The sequence below is a fragment of the Podarcis melisellensis genome (genome assembly GCF_964234715.1).
Source record: "Podarcis melisellensis genome assembly, chromosome: 13".
Classification (NCBI taxonomy): Eukaryota; Metazoa; Chordata; class Lepidosauria; order Squamata; family Lacertidae; genus Podarcis; species Podarcis melisellensis.
This window is the reverse complement of record NC_138545.1, coordinates 10,034,324-10,056,160: the sequence shown is the minus strand read 5'-3', so window position 1 is coordinate 10,056,160 and position 21,837 is coordinate 10,034,324. Positions and strand designations below refer to the sequence as shown.

The 21,837-nt window shown below is 42.0% G+C and overlaps 4 protein-coding genes across 4 annotated transcripts; all 4 read right to left on the bottom strand.

Annotated features, from left to right (window-relative positions):
- Window positions 1-1,456: 1,456 nt before the first annotated feature.
- On the bottom strand, window positions 1,457-2,404 carry LOC309354685 (olfactory receptor 6M1-like; the record flags this gene model as incomplete). The annotated part of the gene is made up of 1 exon (XM_081884949.1): window positions 1,457-2,404. The coding sequence occupies one exon, from the start codon at window positions 2,402-2,404 to the stop codon at window positions 1,457-1,459; it is 948 nt and encodes a 315-aa protein (XP_081741075.1).
- A 3,331-nt stretch (window positions 2,405-5,735) lies between these two features.
- LOC309354945 (olfactory receptor 6M1-like) lies at window positions 5,736-7,098 on the bottom strand. The gene has a single exon (XM_081885257.1). The coding sequence runs from the start codon at window positions 6,741-6,743 to the stop codon at window positions 5,796-5,798; it is 948 nt and encodes a 315-aa protein (XP_081741383.1). The 5' UTR covers window positions 6,744-7,098; the 3' UTR covers window positions 5,736-5,795.
- Window positions 7,099-9,956: 2,858 nt separating this feature from the next.
- Window positions 9,957-16,398, bottom strand: LOC309354684 (olfactory receptor 6E1-like; the record flags this gene model as incomplete). Its single annotated transcript, XM_081884948.1, has 3 exons — window positions 9,957-10,032; window positions 13,440-14,383; window positions 16,117-16,398. The coding sequence occupies 3 exons, from the start codon at window positions 16,396-16,398 to the stop codon at window positions 9,957-9,959; spliced, it is 1,302 nt and encodes a 433-aa protein (XP_081741074.1).
- A 4,485-nt stretch (window positions 16,399-20,883) lies between these two features.
- Window positions 20,884-21,837, bottom strand: LOC309354683 (olfactory receptor 6E1-like; the record flags this gene model as incomplete). The annotated part of the gene is made up of 1 exon (XM_081884947.1): window positions 20,884-21,837. The coding sequence occupies one exon, from the start codon at window positions 21,835-21,837 to the stop codon at window positions 20,884-20,886; it is 954 nt and encodes a 317-aa protein (XP_081741073.1).

Genomic DNA, 21,837 nt, shown 5'->3' with positions numbered 1-21,837 from the left:
CTAGATGGCGTATGAAACACAGATGGTATATTCCTTCTGCTTATTAAACTTAGAGACAAAGTGGATCTGGACTCATTGCAGGGATGGTGGGAAAGATTCAATTCAGCTTGCATTTAAACACAAACCTACCTAAGTCACACTTTCTGAAATAGTATGCATATTGAAACTCAGCTGTCTTTAAGCCACATAATGTGTACAAAAATGTGTCTCTAGGAAAAAGTTTGCGATAAAGAATAATTTAAGGATGTTGACAAGGCGGAGCATGCACAGAGGAGGGCAACCAAGATTAGCAAGGGTCTTGTAACCAAGCGTTATGAGGAACAGATGAGGGAGTTGGGTATGTTTACTCTGGGAAAGAAGAGACTGAGAAGAAATATGCTAGCTTGCTTCTACTTGCAGACTTTCGTGTCTCAAATTGTTGCAGTGCCCCAGAAGTTCCATGGCTAGTGCAACCAAACCAGTTTTGTTCCCCTAGATTTGCCTTTGCGTCTTCAAATATCTAAAGGGCTGCCACATGGGGAATATAGAGCAAGCTTGTTTTCTCCTGCTCCAGAGAGTAGGACCTGAATCAATGCATTCAAGTTACAAGAAAGGAGATTTTGGCTAAGCATCAGGAAGAACTTTCTCACAGTGACAATTGTTTGATATTTCAGCCCAGTTCTAATGAAAACTCTCTACACTATCCCCTAAAAACTCTTTGCCATACTCAATCCCAATAAATTTCTCAAAGAATATCAAATTGCAATATAAGTCACAATAAGTTAACCTCCAAAGTCATGCAGATAACAATCATATACACAGTTATGACAGTTTCCTGTCTGTATCAAATGGAGCGTGCTCTGCTTGGCTTGCTCTGGTCCATGGGGTCACGAAGATTTGGACACGACAAAACAACAACTAATCACATGGAGCTCAGTTTCTACAGAACTATGAGAAGGATAGAGCACTCCAGTAGTTTCAGGCAGTGGGAAAACTCATGAAGATGTCAGTAGCAGTGCCAATATATACTTTCCCTGGTTTGGGAGTTATTCAGGAGGAGGGGGGAAATTAAATTTGAGACTGCATCCCCAATAATACTAGCAAGGGATCTACAGGATATTTAATCCTACTTTTCACCCTTTATTCCAGCAGCTCTAATTGCCAGAAAACATGGACTGGAACACACAGAGTGATGGTCAAACCCCAGTTACCCAGTTTTCTATCTACGGTCATTTTACACGTGGTGACTGAATTACACTCCCAACATTCTTGCAGTGATTGGATAGTGCAATTGTTTGATTACCTTCAATGAAGTTGAAAGAAGGGGTCACTTCTTCCTATCAAATGACATCAATGCAGAAGAAACAACACAATCAGCAGTTCAACACCCTTGTTCGCATTCCAATCAACCAATACAAACTGAATCAGCAGGATGCTATGACGAAAGAGCAAGATGAATCAAAGAGTTACTTCATTCTCACAGTGTGAATCTCCTTTTCTTCAGAAAGTCTTTGAATACCTCCTTGACCTTCTCATTCCTTAGACTATAAATAAAAGGGTTCAGTAAAGGTGTAACAGCTGCTGTAAGGACAGCAATGCCCATCTGGACATCCTGGGAGTATCCTTGGCTGGGTAAAGAGTACATGAAGATTGAACAGAGATAAAAGATGGAAGCAACAGTGATGTGAGATGCACAGGTGGAAAATGTCTTTAGTCGACCTGTGGTGGACTGCATGCGCAAGATGGTGGCTATGATGTAGACGTAAGAGAGAAGAGTGGCAAACAAAGAGCCCAGGAGCACCACCGAGGACACGACATTCTCCAGAGCCAGGTTGAAATGTACATCATTACAAGAAAGCTTTATCATTGGGGCATAGTCACAGAAGAAATGGTCAATGGTGTTAGAGCCACAGAAGGATAGGTCCAAGAGCAGGATGATGGGGACAAGTGTAGTGACGGAACCACAAACCCAGCAGCCCAAGACCAGATCGGTGCAGACCCATCCATTCATGATGATGGTATAACGAAGAGGTTTGCAGATGGCGACATAGCGATCAAAGGCCATCACGGCAATAAGGATGGCTTCACTGCCGCCAAAGGAGAAGTAGAAATAGCATTGGGCCACACAGCCTGAGTAAGAGATGACTTTGTTCAGAGAAACCATGTTCACCAGCATCTTGGGGATGATAGATGTGACGAAGAAGACCTCAATGAGTGAGAGGTTGCAGAGGAAAAAGTACATGGGGGTTTGGAGGCGCTGGTCCAAGCATACCAGTGTGATGATGGTGATATTCCCAGCTACCGTTAACAGGAAAACAAGAAGCAGCACCACAAAAAGGAAGAACTCCCATTGCCTAGGAAGTTGGAAGCCAATTAAGATGAACTCGGTCACCTGTTCCATGCTGCTGTGATTCCTCATTCCCATGGCCAAAGTGGAATTATGGGACGATCAAGCAGATGAAACACACACATATACACTTTAGGGTTTGTATGATTTAAGGAAAGCTGTTTTTCATCTCTTCCAGTAATCTGGGCACTAATAGGGTCCCCCTCCCTTACAGTTGCCAAAAGGCTTACACTTAAAACCCAATCTTCTTAAGAAATACATTAAAAAAAAAAATCATTATTTTCTCATACATTACTAGTGTTCAAATTTCCATTGAACCCTGTGGGACTGACTTCTTACTGTACTTATTTAAAAACAATTTATTTTGCAACGTTTATGTACTGCTTGGTTGTATTGAAACCTCTAAGCAGTTTTATTGGCTCCTAGACATCAAAAATTTGCCCTTTAAATACCTTCCTACAGAGGAGAGCCTCATATGCATTTTCAGATCAAGCACTAAAACAATTAAAATGCTAACTTTTTGCTATGTAATGATTGGATTTTGTAGTATAGTATAGATAATAGTGTGTCTTTTATTTGCTTCGTTAAATTTACTGGTCACTGTTTTACTAAAGTAATTCTAAGTGACTTACAATATATAAACAAAAGAACAGAGACATTAAAACCAACAAAAAAGAAAACAAAGAGAAAAGTAAACATTGCACAAAAAGCAAAGTTACCCATCTTGATCCATAAGTTAAATAAGAGATAAGTGTTCTTGTGTAGAGTAAATTTGTAGAGTGTTGCCTAAGTATGGTGCAGTTATCAGGTGAAAGTCTCAAACAGAAGTGATGTAAGTTTTCAAAGTCCATGAATCTTACCATGGCTGGGTGCCTTTCCTAATCCTCTCTATAGAATACCAGCAAGGCACACTTTATTTAAAGGTACCTTGGGAAGATGACAATTATACTGAGATGGAACAGACCAGGTTTCTGCTGCATGAATCAGTCTTCTCCAACCTTGTGCTATCAATGTGTTTGGATTACAATTCCCAGCAGCCCCTTCCAGTTCCAAACAGTCCCATGTTCAATCCTGTATTGGGGTTGGGTTGGCAATTTCTCTAGCAATTTTTCTGCCTGGACATGGTAGAGGTTGCACCTGGGATCTTATTCGGGCAAAGCAGACGATCTATGATTCAGCTACTATATTCTCCTACTCTGAAACATGTGTGCTGGCATGATATTGACAGGTTGCATTCAAAAGGAGAAACATCTTATAATACTATTTCATCAATTAGTTTCCAGAGGGAGGAGTTATTTCCCATCAGTTCATTTAAAGTGGGGCTCACCTTTAGCAACAGTAAGCACTTTTGTTCTTACTGTTTGTGGAATGCTCTCCCCAGGGAGGCTCGCCTGGTGCCTTCCTTTCATATATTTAAGTGCCAGGAAAAAACCATTCATCCTCTCTGTACCTTTGGCTAATTAAATAATCTATGGCCTTTGAAACTGTGTATGTGGTTTGGGGGAGGGTTTCATTTGTAATTATGTTATGCATTGTTGTGTTTTTATGCAGGTGACTCCCCACTTATCTTGGGGTTACGTTCCGGGCCCCCTCATGCTTAAGTGAAATCACATAAGGTGGGGAGCACCCTTTAAACTCCCTCTCTGCCACTCTCTCTTCAACCCATACCAAAAATACTGTGTCCAAAAATATCCACAACTAGAATTGAAGCTCTGGGGTGGGCAGGAGGCTGGAGGACGTGTGGAAAAGTGACTGCTGCTGCTGCGCTGCCCCACACACCGTCTGTTAGGCAGGGAGGCTGAGCAGCCTAAACAAAGCCCCACTACACTTCTGGTATCTAAGGGGCTTCCTCTCTGGGCTCCGGGGATGGTCTACCCATGAGCCACAAGCACTCTCCAGCTCTCTCCCACCATTTCCTGGTTTGAATTGAATTATTTGATTATTTCCCAGCACTGCGTGTATACACAGTTGATTATATTGATCGTGTGTATGTGGAGGGGATGCCTGTACTGCAAATTGCCCCATAATCCTCAGCTGAAGGGCAGTCTAATAAATAAATAATAATGATTACAATACATTAGCTTATCTTCTTCTTTCTCTCCTCCAACCCAAGGCTGCAAGTGGAGTCGGGCACAGCAGCAGCAAGTGTGTTCGAATCCTGGCCAGGAGTTTTCATCCTTCCCAGGATCCCAGACTTAGTGACATTAGAGGGAAGGCAGGGGAACATTTGGCTCCACCCTATAGAGCACAGGTGGCCAACTCCCAAGAGACTGCGATCTACTCACAGAGTTAAAAACTGACAGTGATCTACCCCCTTTTTTAGGGTTCGGGTCAAAGTTATTGAGCTTTTTCAGGGAGGAGGTAAAATGTTGAGCTTGTTTTAGGGGAGCCACAATTGTTCAGCTTCTTTGGGGGGAGCCAGTGATCTACCAGTGATCTACTGCAGACATCCAATGATCTACCAGTAGATCACGATCTACCTGTTGGACATGCCTGCTATAGGGCAACGATTGACTGTTGGGTGGGACACCTCACTTGGCAATCACGTGGCATCATAATGAAGTCACACGATTGGTAGTTCTGCCAAGGTGCCTAAGTCACAACTTCAAGGAACATCACTGGGAGTAAGAAGTGGTTTTCACTGAATGGGGACTACTTCACCTTCCTTGAGCTAGGTGTGTGCCAACATCTGATCAGCTGCTGGACATTGGAAAGCAAACCTTCCTTGAGCAAAGGAATAATCAGGAGCCTGCTTTAATCTCGTAATAGTTCCTTTGAAACCGCACCCTTATCTGCCCCATAACTTATGCAAATATCACATCGTGTGTATGGTGGACAGGTGCAGCTTTTGCCGAAATGGTTTGAAGATCCCAATGGGAGCACCTGGAACACCACATTTGGCCCATATGTCAGAGATTCCCCATCCGTGTTCTAAAGGAAAAAGGTGACTACTACCCCACATACCTGGGAAAATACCTGGGAAAAAGTTTGCTCAATGTTCTCCATTTTCTGGGCATGTGTGTGAGAGAAAAGGTGCATTTTGTTTGTTTGTTTTTTAATAACCTTCTTGTCATATGACCCAATTTTGTATTTCTGTTTCTTTAACCTACCTCACATAGTTGTTGTGAGGGTGGAATGGGTAGTGGGGAGAACCATGCACAGCACCTTGTGCTCCTTGGAGGTAAGGTGGAATTTAACCCATCCAGTGCTTTTTTTTCTTGGAGTATACAGTGGTATGCATACTGCTAAACATTTTGTGAATCTAAGTTTGGCCTCGTTGAGGGGCAGTATTTCAATATGAGTAGGAAAATGAGAGTACTCCTAAACCTTTTTTTTTTTTAAGAAAAAAGCACTGACCACATCACCCTACAACTTGCCCTCATTCCCCAGGCAATTTGTAGAAGAACAAATCAAACCAATGACAGTTCGACAAAGGAAGAGCAGGATGGATCAACAAATTGCTTCATTCTCATAGTGTGAATTTTCTCTTCTTCAGACAGTCTTTGAAGGCCTCCTTGACCTTCTCATTCCTTAGACTATAAATAAAAGGATTCAGTAAAGGAGTAACTACCCCAGTAAGGACAGCAAGGCCCATCTGGACATCTTGGGAGTATCCCTGGCTGGGTAAAGAGTACATGATAATTGAGCTGCCATAAAAAATGGAGGCTACCGTGATGTGAGATGCACAGGTGGAAAAAGTCTTTTGTCGACCTTTGGTGGAATGCATGCGCAAGATGGTGCCAATGATGTAGACGTAAGAGAGAAGAGTGACAAACAAAGAGCCCAGGAGCATAACTGAGCACAAGATATTCTCCAGAGCCAGGAGGGCCTGCACATCACTGCAAGAAAGCTTTACAACTGGGGTGTAGTCACAGAAGAAATGGTCAATAATATTAGAGCCACAGAAGGATAGTGTGTAGAGTAAAATGATTGGGGCAACAGGAGCAAGGAAGCCACCGATCCAGCAGCCCAGGACCAAATCAATGCAGACCCATCCATTCATGATGATGGCATAGCGCAGTGGCTTGCAGATGGCGACATAGCGATCAAAGGCCATCACAGCAAGAAGGATGGTTTCACTGGCCCCAAAGAAGAAGTAGAAATAGCACTGGGCCACACAGGCCAAGAAAGAGATGGCTTTCTTCAGAGAAACCATGTCCACCAGCATCTTGGGGATAATAGACGTGACAAAGAAGACCTCCATGAGTGAGAGGTTGCAGAGGAAAAAGTACATGGGGGTTTGGAGGCGCTGGTCCAAGCATACCAGTGTGATGATGGTGATATTCCCAGATATTGTTATCAGGAAAACAACAAGAAGCACCACAAAAAGGAGGAGCTCCAAGTGCCTAGGAAGTTGGAAGCTAGTTAAGATGAACTCAGTCACCTGCTCCACGCTGCTCTGGTTCTTCAATCCCATGGCCAATGTGGAAGTATAGAACAATCAAGCAGTTGAAACATGTATGCTTTAGAGTTTGTGTGATTCAAGGCAGACTCTTTTCCCGCTCTTCTACTGTTCTGGGCACTAACAGGAGCTTCCTCGCTGACAAGAATTATCAAGGTGTTTTCTGTTGACACCACAACTAATTCTTTGTTCCTTTTGTTCTGTTGCTCATAAAAAAAAAATACAGAATGTTTTGTTTTCTTGCAAGCAATAGAAGTTTAGAACAGATAGCTCAAAGTAGGTTTTCCTCCAGATTATGATTCTGTAAAATTGTCATTGATTTTGTGGTACTCTGCACTTGGAAAATGACCAGCATTCTTCACTGTACATTGCATGTAAACATGTGTTGTTCAAGACGATCAGAACTTCACTGGACCTTATTGAAAGAAAGATAGCTGCTTTACCTTACCTCTAATTATGTGTTTGTTTTATTTCTATTGCTACTTTATAATATCATTTACAAGATAAAGTTGTTGATCACAAAGAGCCTTATTTCTCATCTATACCTTCTTCTCTTTTAAAAACAAACAAACAAACAAACCACAGCATCCTCAATCTTCCAACTAGGGATGGGGAAGAAATAGGAGAAATTTGCAATGAGATACTGACAATTTTTCAGGATGACTTAAACAACAACAACAACAACCACAATCCGATTTGAAAATGTGGAAAACCAAACTTCAGAATGTGAAAAGTGAGCAACAGAGAGAGATCAAAATTCACACAACCACTCATCCTTATTGTAACGGTTGTGAGGAGTTACTTGTGCGTAACCTTACTTCAGTTCAGTTAGTTTGCTTGCCCCAACCATGCCCAGGGTTGGAGCTTGCCCTCCGTGACCTGTTAGTCACTTGCAGAATCTGAGAGTGGGCGTCTCTTGAACCTCTTCCAGCATAAAAGCTGTTTGACCCCGAGTCTCCTTCTATGTTCTCTGCGCGGAACGCGTCTGCGCAAGTAAGGGGAAGGCAGGGGCGTCCCAGCGCTCTCTCCACTAGTGTCAGGGGAAGGGTCTTGGAGCCCTGTCACCAATTCCTCCATCTCCCTCTCTTCTCTATGGGTGTTACGCTGAAATCCTTCCCCCCTGCTCGTCCCCTCTCCGGCATCGCTGGGTAGCCCTGCCTCCGTTTCTCACTCTGATGGCAGTTCCCTGACACTTATATCCAACCAAATACAAAAAAATTAGCATTTGTACATGGAGCATTAAGGCTGCAATCCTATTCCCATTTTCCTAGGATTAAACCTTGTTGAACTCTAGGAGACAAACTTCTAAGAAGACTTTATACGATTTCATGGTATATCCCTTCCTGAAGAAATACACCCAGCCTCATATGTATAATTAAATAAAGACTTTGATAGTTAGATCCATAATATTAACAGTAATAGATTTGTGGTTCCATTTCCAACTGCTTTGTAGATTATTCTTTTGCGTTTTATTCTAACTTTATTGCCTATTTAATGATTTAATTATGTAGAAGTATAGTGTATTTATTTTCGGACAATGACTTGTAGAGTAGGTAGGAAGAAAACAGAATGCACAAAACACAAAATAATGTATTTATACTGCACTAGATGTCTTTCACACAAAAGATAGTCATGTTCAGCCCATAATAAAAAAATCTATAAATACATTTATAAAGAAAGCAAATCAGTATAATATTCTGTAATATGCCTGGCATAGCCATGGTGAAATTATATTTCATGTAGATTTCTAAATCCTATAATCTTACCACAGCTGATTGTCTTCATTCTGTTGACATAATATCAGTTGAGCAAGCTTTATTTAAAGATGCCTTTGGAGGATGGTCACAATGCTTGAATCAGCCTTCTACAATCTGTGCTCTTGTTATGTTTGGATTACAATTCCCAATAGGTCCTGCTCAGTTCAAACCATCCAAACATCAACCATCACAGACCCTCCAAGTGCCCCTATTTTCCAGGGACAACCCTGATTTTGAGAAGCCATCCTGGTTTCTGATTTGATCCCGGAATGTCCCACTTTTCCTTAGGATGTCCCTATTTTCGTTAGAGAAATGTTGGAGGATAGGGAGTTATCCAACCCCTAGGCCATTTTAAAGCAATCTGGTATAGGTAAGTTTTTTTTTTATAAAAAAATATGTTTAATGTTTTATTATATTTTTATATATGTTGGAAGCTGCCTAGAGTGGCTGGGGCATCCCAGTAAGATGTGTGGGGTATAAATAGTAAAATTATCTTTCTGGGATGGGATGTCCCCATTTTCAACAGAGAAATGTTGGAGAAAAATGGAACTGCCTTAAATAACCTGGAAGAGTTACCTCGAGTTGAGAACTTTGTCCCAGGATGAGAATGGAAATCGTGTGCTGGCGGCACAGCGTCAGCAAGAGGCCCCATTAGTGAAAGCACACCTCTAGTTAAGAACAGTTTCAGGTTAAGAACAGACCTCCGGAGCGAATTACGTTCATAATTAGAGGTACCACTGTATTCAGAAGCATGATGCTTCTGGTCCTGGAGATAGCATACAGTCATTATGGTGAGTGCTATCATTGGCTAGTAGTCATTGGCTAGTGGCCAATGGGTGGTGCAGTGGTCAGAGGGCCAGACTAGGACCCGGAAGATGAAATCACTAGGTGACTTTGGATCAGTCACTCTCTTTTCCTCGAACCCGCCTTGCAGGATTCTTGTGAGGATAAACAAATGCTAATTGATTTCCCCTTCCAAACCAACCTCATTATCTGCTTCCCCTAATGTACCAAGAGAACAAAAAGTTTGCTACTAACTCTTCAAAACTTTGTTGCCTGATTAAGTCCCATGCCTATAGATTAATTTTGTTCACATTTCTGCAGGATACCCCCCAAAGGCCTGCAAAACTTATTGAATTAATTAAAGTGTTCTACAATCTGAAACTTCTGCCAAGGGAGATGATCAAAAGGAATTTTCTCCTGCTATAAAAAGGTTTTTCTCCTGCTATAAAATTATACATATATAATGTTTGTTTGTGTGTGTGTGTGTGTGTGTACATATCAGGTGCTTTAGGATGTTTGATTTCATGTGCTCATCCTAACTTAGACCCCATCTGCGCTATGCATTTCAAACTGTATCATACCACTTTAAGCAGCCATGGCTTCCCCAAAAGCATCCTGGGAACTGTAGTTTGTTAAGGGCAAGGAGAGTTGTTAGGTGACTCCTATTCCCCTTTCTGGACTACAGTTCTCAGAGTGACTTAACGATCAAGTCCTCTTCCCAGGAGCTACGTCTCCTAAGAGCCTTGTCAAGCCTTTGGTCTCCACTGCACCAGGTAACAAGAAGAATTGGGCCAAACATTCAAAAGTAAAGTCCAATCCAGTTCATCTCCCTCCCTCCCTCCCTCCCTCCCTCACAGACACACACATACACACACTTCAAGTTGGGAAAGGGGACAACACAAAGGAAGGAGTAATTCTGAATTGCCACCAGTCTTCATAATGGTACAGCTCCAACCTATGTCCAAAGTTAGAACTGCACAACCTGAGGCACTCAATAGAGGCTAGCTGCTCTAAAAGTTGTTTCTAGGGGAAGGTTCAGGTTGAATTAGGCCTCATCAGATTTTGGTTGTGGAGCTGATTTTCCACACTAAGATTTGCCTTCAAAACATGACATACTTGTTGTGTGTCCCAGAAAAAAATGGGACATGCTTTTTTTCTCCGTGCAAGATCACAACAGCAATTTTGCGTGCTGTGAACTCTCGCTGTCTCACCCCCCAAAAAAGCACTTTTATCAGAGTAGAGTGAGCCCCCCCCTGATTTATAGCAGTAGCAGGAGACAAGTTTCTCAAAGTTGTAAAAGGGAATTGCAGGCTGGGAGCAAATGTTACACTGACCCTACATATTACAGAATACAATCAAGCTGCAAAAACACTAATTAAGAGTTGGTAAATAGTAAGATTTATTGTTTAACAGAAAATAATACCATGTGCCTCCCATCAGACTCTAGCCATATTTTGAAGCTGTTTTTACTGAGTTCCTTTTTTACTTTGCAAAGGCCTTTTCTTCTAAAAAGCTATCTATGTTATGTATGAGATTTGTTGGCTTAATGTAATTATTCAAAGGATTTAGAAAGTAAGAAATGTTAGATTCGTATGTTAGATTCTTATTTCATTGGTGGTGTGTGAGAATGTGAACCCAAGATCTCTGTTTAGATAGAATTTAATACCATGAGCCATTTGTTTTAGCCATTTGTTTTGGAATGCAGGGGCAACAGGGGAAAAGGTGATCTGGTAATTAAGGTGCCTTGTCGAGGCAAATGTAAGATATATGGCTACTTGTCTGCCATTTATGGATAGAAGGAAATATAGCTCTTTGTCTCCCATAAAAGGTAATAGGAAATGGGTGTATCTTTTATGATTGGTTCTAGCAAACAGCCAATAGGATTGGACAGAGGCAGCCAAAAGAGGAGCAAGGGGGCTGGGCTGAGGAAATATAAGTGCTGGCCATAATGGCTGGAGGGACAGAGCTTTGGTAACCATATACCACTGTGCCTATCATTTATTTGTCTGACAAATAAATTATTATTTTAATTTCTCTATTGCTGCGTTGAATATTTCATTGCAGCTAAGCGTTAACCACAAGCAGGGTGCTACAAAACCTTTGCAGAACTGCAATTCCCAGCACCCTCAGTAAACTGCAGTTCCCAGAAATTTTGGGGAAAGCCATGGTTTTTAAAGTGGTATAGGAGTGCATTAAATGTATGGTATAGGTGTGGCTAGGGACTTGTAACCACCCTGGCAGAATATATGAACAGGGGCACAGGCTTCCTGCCTCAGACAGTTGTTGTGCTGACAAAACTGCATAGCATTTCCTTATATTTGCTGCCCCCTGGGACGCAGGTGGCGCTGTGGGTTAAAGCCTCAGCGCCTAGGACTTGCCGATCGAAAGGTCGGCGGTTCGAATCCCTGTGGCGGGGTGTGCTCCCGCTGCTCGGTCCCAGCGCCTGCCAACCTAGCAGTTCGAAAGCACCTCCGGGTGCAAGTAGATAAATAGGGACCGCTTACCAGCGGGAAGGTAAACGGCGTTTCCGTGTGCAGCTCTGGCTCGCCAGAGCAGCGATGTCACACTGGCCATGTGACCCGGAAGTGTCTCCGGACAGCGCTGGCCCCTGGCCTCTTAAGTGAGATGGGCGCACAACCCCAGAGTCTGTCAAGACTGGCCCATACGGGCAGGGGTACCTTTACCTTTACCTTTAGTGGCACTTAAAGGGTTATTTAATATTCTAGAGTAAAGAGTTCTTCCTTGAAAAAGATACAGTGATTGGTATGTGTGAAAGGAATAAAAACACAATTTCCTCAAAAAAGCTTAAGTTTCCTTAGAACAAACATACTGGGAGTAAGAGAGATTACCAGTATCCAGTTATGTAGAACAGAGTTTTCTGTTGCTTGAAATTCAAGAGACACACATGATATGCCAAGTTCATTGACTTTTGGAAACCATTGATTATTTTAAAAGAAATTGGTTTATTTGGGCTTCAGATACACCACAAAATGCTTCATGAGTCAGTTCACTTTTCCCCTTCCTCCTGTTGTTTCAAACTCCAAGAACTTAAAATCATGTTTTCAGTCAAAGGCATATTTCAAAGCATCTTTCACCTGCTTGTTCCACAAAGCTGTACACAGAAGTGGTCATAAGAGGACAAACCACATTGTTGAAAATGGCCACAGCCTTATTGAAAGGCTGTACCGCTCTGGTTTCATGTACATAGAGATGCAGCTTCCATCGGAGCAAGGTGCTAAAGTGTTGTGGTGAATGCTTCCTACCATGAATGGCCACATATGTTCCAGGTTGGCTTGCTCTAGATTTCCAGCCCTGGATGCAGATTTGGCCTACAAGGCCTCAAACCAGGTTTTTTTATACATATAAATAATAATAATAAATTTTTATTTATATCCCGCCCTCCCCGGCCAAAGCTGGACTCAGAGTGGCTAACAACAAGTAAAAATAGTACAGTGTACATAAAATCACACAGTCAATTAATTAAAATACATACTAAAATGAGTTCAGAATCAAATTAATGGCAACCATTGGGTTAGAGTTCTATGAGGATTACAGAAGGAGAGAGGGGGATAGACTGTGCCTTGGCCAAAGGCCTGATGGTACAGCTCCGTCTTGCAGGCCCTGAAGAAAGATGTCAAGTCAGGCAGGGCCCTAGTCTCTTGTGACAGAGCATTCCACTAGATATGGGCCATGGCCGAAAAAGCCCTGGCTCTGGGCAAGGCCAGCCTAACCTCCCTGTGGCCCGGGATCTCCAAGATGCTTTTATTTAAAGACTTAAAGGTCCTCTGTGGGACATACAAGGAGAGGTGGTCCCATAGGTATGAGGGTCCTTGTCATCAAAACTCAGTTCTGGCACCTCTCAGGTAGGCACCATTGCCATTATAAGAGAGCAAGGGAAAGGTTCATGGTGAGTTCTGGCATCTCTTTTTATAGAAAAATAACACTGCCTAAAACTATGATTCTATGTTCTTCTGACTATGAAATAAGGGTCTGGTGATAATTCAGAGGTTTTCCACATCAGTGAAGGCTTTGTTTTAATGAGAAAACTATTTATTTGGACTTCTGAAACACCATAAGAAGTATCATGGGTCTATTTTAACCAGTTCATAAATCCCCTTCCTTCCATCATTTCAAACTGCATGAGTTTCTCTGCATTTTATTAAATACATACCTGCAGTCAAAAGCATTTTTCAAAGCATCTTGGACCTGCCTGTTCCTCAGGCTGTACACAAAGGGGGTCATTAGAGGACAAACCACATTGTTAAGAATGGCCACAACCTTGTTGAAGTTTTGCCCACCATCTTGTTCAGGTATGACGTACATAGAGATGCAGCTTCCATAGGTGACAGTGACAATGGTGATGTGGGAAGCACAGGTGGAAAAGGCCTTCTGCCTCCCTGCAGCACTTGGGATGTGGAGAACAGTTGAGATTATATTCACGTAGGACACAATGGTGATAGCTAAAGTCCCCAGTAGCGTAAACACCGAAAGAATAAAATCGGAGAGCTCCAAGAAATGTGTGTCACCACAGAGAAGATGGAGTAATGGTTTGCTGTCACAGAAAAAATGGTCAATGATGTTTGAGCCACAAAATGGAAATTGAACGAACAGCATACTTTGGGCCAAAATCACAGCAAGCGACCCAATCCAAGAGAACAGCACCAAAAGTGTGCAGAACTTCTCATTCATGATGGTGGTGTACCTTAGGGGGTTGCAGATGGCCACATATCGGTCAAAGGACATCACGGTCAGCAGGAAGAAATCTGTGGTGCCCAGGAAGAAATAGAAAAATGATTGGGTCATACATCCAGCATACGAGATTGTTTTCCTGCCAGATGCAAGGTTGAACAACGCCTTGGGGATGGCAGCAGTGGTGTATCCAATTTCCAAGATGGCATAATTCCGGAGGAAGAAATACATGGGTGTCCTGAGGCGGAAATCCATGAGAGTGATGGTGATAATGATCATGTTTCCCATTACAGTCATCAGGTACATGGTTAAGAAAAGGACAAAGAAAAATATCTCTATTTTGCTATTCTCAGTGAATCCCAGCAGTAAAAACTCTTTGATCTTTGTTTTGTTCTCCATAAAGTCTTGGCTTTCATGAGTTATCCGCTGGCAAAAGATGAGTATAGATAAGTATCATCATCCTCATCATCATTCAGTAAAAACTCATTGATCTTTGTTTGGCTGATTATGAAGTTAAGCCAAGCCTGCCTGGATCAGACCAGGTTCAGCCTCCTGTTTCATACATTGGCTCAGAGTCGGAGTCATAGAATCATGAAGTTGAAAGGGACCACAAGGGTCATCTAGTCCAGTGTTTCCCAACCTTGTGCCTCCAGCTGTTTTTGAACTACAACTCCCATCATCCCTGACTAGCAAGACCAGTGGCAAGGGATGATGGGAATTGTAGTCCAAAACCAGCTGGAGGCACAAAGTTGGGAAACACTGATCTAGTCAAACACTGATCTAGTTCAAGTGTGGGACTTGAACCCCAAGACCCTAAGATTAAGTATAGGTGGTTTCTGTAGCTGGAGGGAAGGTGACATCATGCCCTTTGCCTCAGGCTCCATAATACCTCATCTCACCATGTGTATTACATAATTTTGACTGCCTCTGTCCTCAAGGAGTGTCTGACTTCACTGTGACAATGGTTGGATTACCAAAAGCACAAGCTGAGCCAATGGGATTGTGGCAGGAAATTGCCACAACAGCTTTGCCAACCATCACAGAGCTTAGGTCAGAAAATTTCCATGTACGACATCTGTGGCTTGAAGTCAGAGTTCATAGAAGCTTTGATGCCCAAGATGGTTGTGAGGCAATTCTAAGATTTCAAAAAGTGTGTAACTGGAGTCCAGCCACAGTTCCTAAAGGACCACAGGGGGGAATACTATGAATATAACAGCAAAAGTGGTCAAATTCTGCTATAAATAATAATAATAATAATAATAATAATAATAATAATAATAATAATAATAATTATACCCCACCCAACTGACTGGGTTTTCCCAGCCAGTCTGGGTCACTTACAGCATATATAAAAATTGTAAAACATCAGACATTAAAAATTTCCTGATACAGGGCTGCCTTCAGCTGTCTTCCTTCAAAAGAGCATAGCTAGCATTCACCCCTCAAGCCTTTCCCCTTCAATCTGAGGGTGTGGTTTTTTTTTGGGGGGGAGGGGAGTATTATAGATGTACTATATGTAATTGAAATAGGAACAAGGAGATCTATTGATTTTGGCTCAAATCTCATTCACATGCCTTAATTCTGTTTCTACATCTATTTGATCCTTTAATAATAATAGTCCTGCCAAACAGATAAACACAGATATATAGATATGCTCTCACACACTGATGAAGCGCTTATTATGCAGTTAAATGTGTGTATTCCTGATATTTATACAGAGCTGGACAGATACCTGTTCATGACATCAGTTGTGCCCCAGAAAAGGCATGGTTTATGAGTGACTTTTTAGGGTAGGAAAATACATGTTGGGTGGATGGCAGGTTTACCATTCCATTCCAAATTGCTAAGGATTTCTGCCATAATTTTGTTTCTTTGGGCAGGCGGGGGTTGTAAAAGAAATAAGTTGATAGGGGAAAGAGGAAATTTTTAGCCACCACTCTGCTTTCTGGGTGCTGCTGCACTCAGGTCCTACATACAGCTTTCCTGTAGGCATATAACAGGTTGTAGGTTGCCTTGATATTGCCAGTTGGAAGATGGGATCTATATTTTTGTACCTAAGGAAAGGGCCATCAACCTACTACAAACATTGCTGCCACTAATTCTACTAATGCCCTACAGCCTCCCTAATTTGCCAGCCACTTTGTAAAAAAAGACCACACGTGTTCAGATTTCCTCATCTTCAGATAGTCTTTGAAGGCTTCATTGACCTTCTCATTCCTTAGACTATAAAAGGGTTCAGAAATGGTGTAACCACTCCAGTAAGGACTGCAACTCCCTTCTGGACATCCCAAGATGGGCAAGGAGTACATGAATATTGCACTGCCATAAAAGATGGACGTGGTTCTGCTGTGAGAAGCGCAGGTTGGAAATGTCTTTTGCCGACCTTTTATGGAGTACATGTGCAAGATGGTGGCAATGATGTAGACATCAGAGAGACCCATGACAGACAAGGAGATGACAAACACCAGTCCAGACAGAATGCCCTCCAGAGCCAGAAGGAGCTGCACCTGATTTCAAGGAAGTTTTATCATTGGAGCATAGTTGCAGAAAAAAATGGACTATGACATTATCACCACAGAAAGACAACCAAGTCAGCAAAAGCGTGCGAGCAAAGTTGTTAAGGAAAGCGTCAACATTCTTCACACTACATTATTGTTAAATGTGTGTTGTTGAAGGCTTTCAAAACTTCCTAATAATGCTAATAACACATAAACAGGGGGGGGGGGGGAGTGTCATTTTTCAAAAATTTCAGTTCTCGAAATTTTGGAATGCTGTTCTCCGGCCAAGTAGTGGGTGCAGATGTGCATATACTAGGATAAAAAGTCCTAAAAAATGCACACATTGGTGACAATAACATGTCAAATTTCATTATATTATGATAAATTGCTTAAAAAAAACATGTAGATTAGGAAGATATGTGCACATAAGGGGAATTTTTTTTCATGAAGACTTAAAAAAATAAGTAAATACAAGCTGATTTGCCAAAATTTTGTACTAGTTAACTATTTAATCATATAGCTTGGCACTGATACTACCCTAGATATCTCTCTCAGAAATAGGAATAATTGACATGTTTGCCCATAATGAAAATAAGAAAACTCTGAATACCTTTATAAAGCAAAGCAGTATAATATGCTATAATATGCCTCACCTTGGTATGATGCAGCTTTCAGCACCATATCTATAATATAGAGTTCCTGTGTCACTTAAATCTTATCATGGCTGGCTGTCTTCCATCATCTTCTCCATAGAATACTAGTGAGACAAGCTTTATTTAAGGGTCCCTTGGGAGGAAGATGTTCATTCTTAAGTGGAACAAAGCTGTCTTAATTTGCACAGATTAGCCTTCTCCAACCCATGCTCTCCACATGTTTGGACCACAGCTCCCAGAAGCCACTACCAGACTCAAAGGGTCCCAAATTCAATCTCCAGGTTAGGAGCTGATGATTATTCCAGACTTTCCCAGGCCTATCTGAAGTTGGTAGCAATTGAACCCAGGACTTTCTGTGTGCAAATCAAATGCTCTACCATTCAGGCCTCACTGCCCCCCACAGTGGAATATGTTGCATACATAAGGACAGGAAACAATTGGCCAAGTGCAGGAAGTCCCCAATTGTTTTACACACACACACACACACACACACACACACACACACACACACTAGACCTGTCAGCATGTTGAGCAAAGCAAGAAAACAACTAGAAAGAGTGGTTATATATGTTGCCCAAGGACCCTTTTAGAAGATGGCAAAAATGTATCATTCGATCTCTGTACATCAGTGTTGGTTAACTTTGGTAGGACCACAGGTTAGCTCCCCTTGCTCTGTCTATAGACATCACCCCTCTCCTTTGCCTGTTTAAGTGACGGTCTGCAGTGATTAAAAATGGGTCCATTTTCTACACACCTTCCTCCCAAATAAATGCTTTGCAGATATTTAATTTATTTAAATGAACTGTACACTTCCTTACAGTGGAGTTTACAGTTTTATGGTGAGTGTTTCCGTCCCCTGAAATAGCTGTTTTCCAGTTCTTCATGCTTGCAGTGGCCTGACCGCCATCAATGGATGCTAACTTTTCCTTGTAGTCCATCTCTCCTCTCCTCTCATTCCTTGAATGCTTTCCAAAAGTACTTTATAAGTATCTAAATGTGCACTCACCCAGATATGGCTAGCTGGTATCACTGAGAGCAATAGTAGGGAAGTGAGGGTGCCGACAAGTGGAGTTTAATTTTAATTTTAATTTTCTCCAGAATACTGAAAAGGTTGTCATAAAAGTGATTTTGTCAAAGTGGAAAGTGTTTGTTCATTTCTAAAGAGAGCTGCTTTTTTTCAGAAATGAATACAAATGACAAGAGTTTTGCAAAGGAGTGCTGATTTAAAAGGTATATCATTTTACATTGATGTTTAAGTTAGGGGACTTGGTTTGTTAAAAAACCAGCCATCCCAGTATTCATAGACTATCTAAAAGTACTGCAGGAAACTTTGCTATATAATAAACTTTAAACTTTATTATATATTTTCCTAAGCTCCAAGTCTACTCATTAACTTCTTAATAATAATAGTAGTAGTATCTATGCTGAAATACCTCTATGAATCAAGGTGTGCTTCTTATTCATTTTCTGGGTGGTAATTAATTCTCTAGGGATATGAATACAAGGAACAAATTTATTAAACTGTGACAGAATACTTTCTAACCTCCAGGACCTTAGTTGATTCTAGCAGATCAGAGTCCCTTACAGCCACCCAGATTTGACTGGTTGGCATAACTGAGGGCAATTGTGAGGAACTGAGAGTGTGGGCAAGTGGTGGGAATTTAAGCAAAAAAAGAGATTTTTTTTTTGCACAGTTAAAGTTGCCATAAGAGTGATTTTGACAGAGCTGGAAGTGGTTGTGAAATGCCATGAGTAGTTTCACCTCAACTCTAATCATGACATTCTACCTGTCAGAAGGAGGACCTTTGTCAAAGCATGTTGATTTTAAATATACAGTATGTCCTTTTACACTGATGTTAAATTACACTTTTACACAGGACTTTTAAAAATCTAGTTTTCATAGGCCTTTTCATAGAACATTGCTAGAAACTTGGCAGATAATTAATTTGAAAACTTTTTTAAACAGCTGATTAGTTCCCAAGCTCCAGTATACTTATTAACTTCTTAATAATTAAACCATCTAAGTTGAGATGCCTCCAAGGATCAAAACTTGCCTCTCACTTTAGGTTAATTAATTCTCTAAGGGATGATTGCTAGGAACAAACTTCTTAAACTTTTTTTAAAATAATAATGATGATGATGTTGACCTCTAGTAACCTTGGTTGATACCAGGAAATCAGAAAACAACTGAATGAATACCAGGTCTCCTTCTCATAGACCAGCATGTAGACAGTGGTGAAGTGGTCAGTTCTAAAGTGCAGGAACCTATCAGGACAGCCCACACCCCAACACGGGAGTCCACAAAAGTGGGCAAGTGTGGACTATATACATCAGTGGTAGCCAAAACGGTGCCCTCCACATGAAGTTGGACTGTTGATACTGCTGTCCCTGACCAATAGCTATACATGCTAAGGCTGATGGGATTTGTAGTCCAACAACTTCTGAGGGGCATCTTATTGGTAATCCATGATCTGCATACAGGCACATAGACATGAGGCAAAGGACACAGAATATATTATCCAATGTATGAGGGTCAGAAAGACTGCAATTCAATGAGAGCCAGTGTGGTGTAGTGGTTAAGAGCGGTAGTGTCGTAATCTGGGGAACCGGGTTCGCGTCTCCGCTCCTCCACATGCAGCTGCTGGGTGACCTTGGGCCAGTCACACTTCTTTGAAGTCTCTCAGCCCCACTCACCTCACAGAGTGTTTGTTGTGGGGGAGGAAGGGAAAGGAGATTGTTAACCGCTTTGAGACTCCTTAAAGGGAGTGAAAGGTGGGATATGAAATCCAAATCCAATGCACGGTTTCCTGGAAAGGAGCCAGGAGTGGTTCATCCAATGGGGCAGATTGCAACAGTGAGATCACTGCCACATACCAGGAGGGAGGGCAGATGATGATGGTGGAACTGTGTGGCCCCACCATTAGGGTCAATACAGCTCTCCTGCCATTGCACACATGCAGCCTTGACCTGACGGCCACCTTGCTCTTCCTCTTCTGGTAAATGACAGAGAGGCTATGATCAGCTCCACCTTACCAGGTCAGATGTTTGAGGAGTTAACTCCATAGGAATGAGCAGTCCTTACTTCTGACAGCTGTGGTTCAATGGTTCTGAAATGAAGGGAAAGAGAGGCAAGCAACTAGGCCTTGGCCCAGCCATGCCACATAGGCCCGTACTGTGTGCTTCCATTGGTTCCGGGCTCTGATATGACTCCTAGAAACATGCCAGTTGACCCAATAAAGAAGGAAGTTGTTTATTGGACAATAAACTAGTGTGATTTCATCTTCCTTCAGACTTATAAGTATGTTATGTACTTTTCATTTTTCTGGACAAAAGTACAGTGGTACCTCAGGTTAATTTGTTCCGGAGATCTGTTCTTAACCTGAAACTGTTCTTAACCTGAAGCACCACTTTAGCTAATGGGGCCTCCTGCTGCCGCTGCGCCGCCGCTGCACGATTTCTGTTCTCATCCTGAAGCAAAGACCTTGACCCGAGGTAATATTTCTGGGTTAGCGGAGTCTGTAACCTGAAGCGTATATAACCTGAATCATATGTAACCCGAGGTACCACTGTACAAAGATTCACAAAATGATTAGGGTTATGCGTAACCTTGTGTCCCCCCAGAAAAAAGAACTGGTAATGATGATGTTTCAAGATGGAGTGTAAGACTAATTTTTCTAGGAAGAACTTCTGCAAAGATGGATACTTCTGAAGAATAATATAATGCCCATTTCCTTTCACAGTCTCTTTTCAGATGATCTCTTTTCACAGTTCCTTTTCAGATGGTCCCTGGTCCCTTAGCAATGGTTTTGAGTTGCCCAAACAAATTTTTCAAGGCCTCCTGAACCTGTCTGTTTCTCAAGCTGTAGATGAAAGGGTTGAGCAAAGGGGACACAACAGTATTGAGGACGGCCACCATTTTGCCAAACTCCACTTTGCTGCTCTGTGTTGGTTTGATATAAAGGAAGATGCAGCTCCCATAGGTGATGGACACCACAATGAAGTGAGAGGCACAAGTGGAAAAGGCCTTCTGTCTCCCTGTGGCAGTGGGGAAATGTAAGATGGTTTGGATTATCTTGACATATGACATTACTGTAATTGTCAAGCTTCCCAGCACAGAAAGCACAGCAGTGATGAACCCAAAGAATTCCAAAAGTGATGTGTCCCCACAAACGAGTTTGATCAACGGTGTATTGTCACAGAAGAAGTGGTCAAGGACGTTGGACTTGCATATTGGAAACTGTAGGAAAAGCACCCATGGACCAATGATCAGGAGAAAACTGCCAACCCAACAAAACACAACCAGTGTGATGCATAAGTAATGGTTCATGATGGCTGGATATCGCAAGGGATTGCAGATGGCTACATATCGATCGTAGGACATGACAGCTAAGAGGAAGAACTCAGTAGTTCCCAGTTGGAAATATAAGAAGGACTGTATCATGCAACCAATGTAAGTGATGTTTTTATTGCCGGTTGAAAGATGGACCAAGGTTTGGGGAATTATTGCTGTGGTGAAGCCAATTTCTAAGAAAGAGAAATTCTGGAGGAAGAAATACATAGGAGTGTGTAGCCGGTGATCTATTTGAGCAACCGTGATAATCACAGCATTGCCTAGGATGGCCAGAAGGTAGGAAAAGAGAAGGGTGGTGAATAACAAGAGCTGCAGTTTCCGGATGTCGGTGAAGCCCAGAAGGATAAACTCACTGACTGTTGTTTGGTTGTACTTCAT

What these genes read in the sequence shown, in the direction of transcription:
- LOC309354945 (XM_081885257.1), bottom strand. Translation starts at nt 6,743, where the DNA reads ATGGGATTGAAGAACCAGAGCAGCGTGGAGCAGGTGACTGAGTTCATC.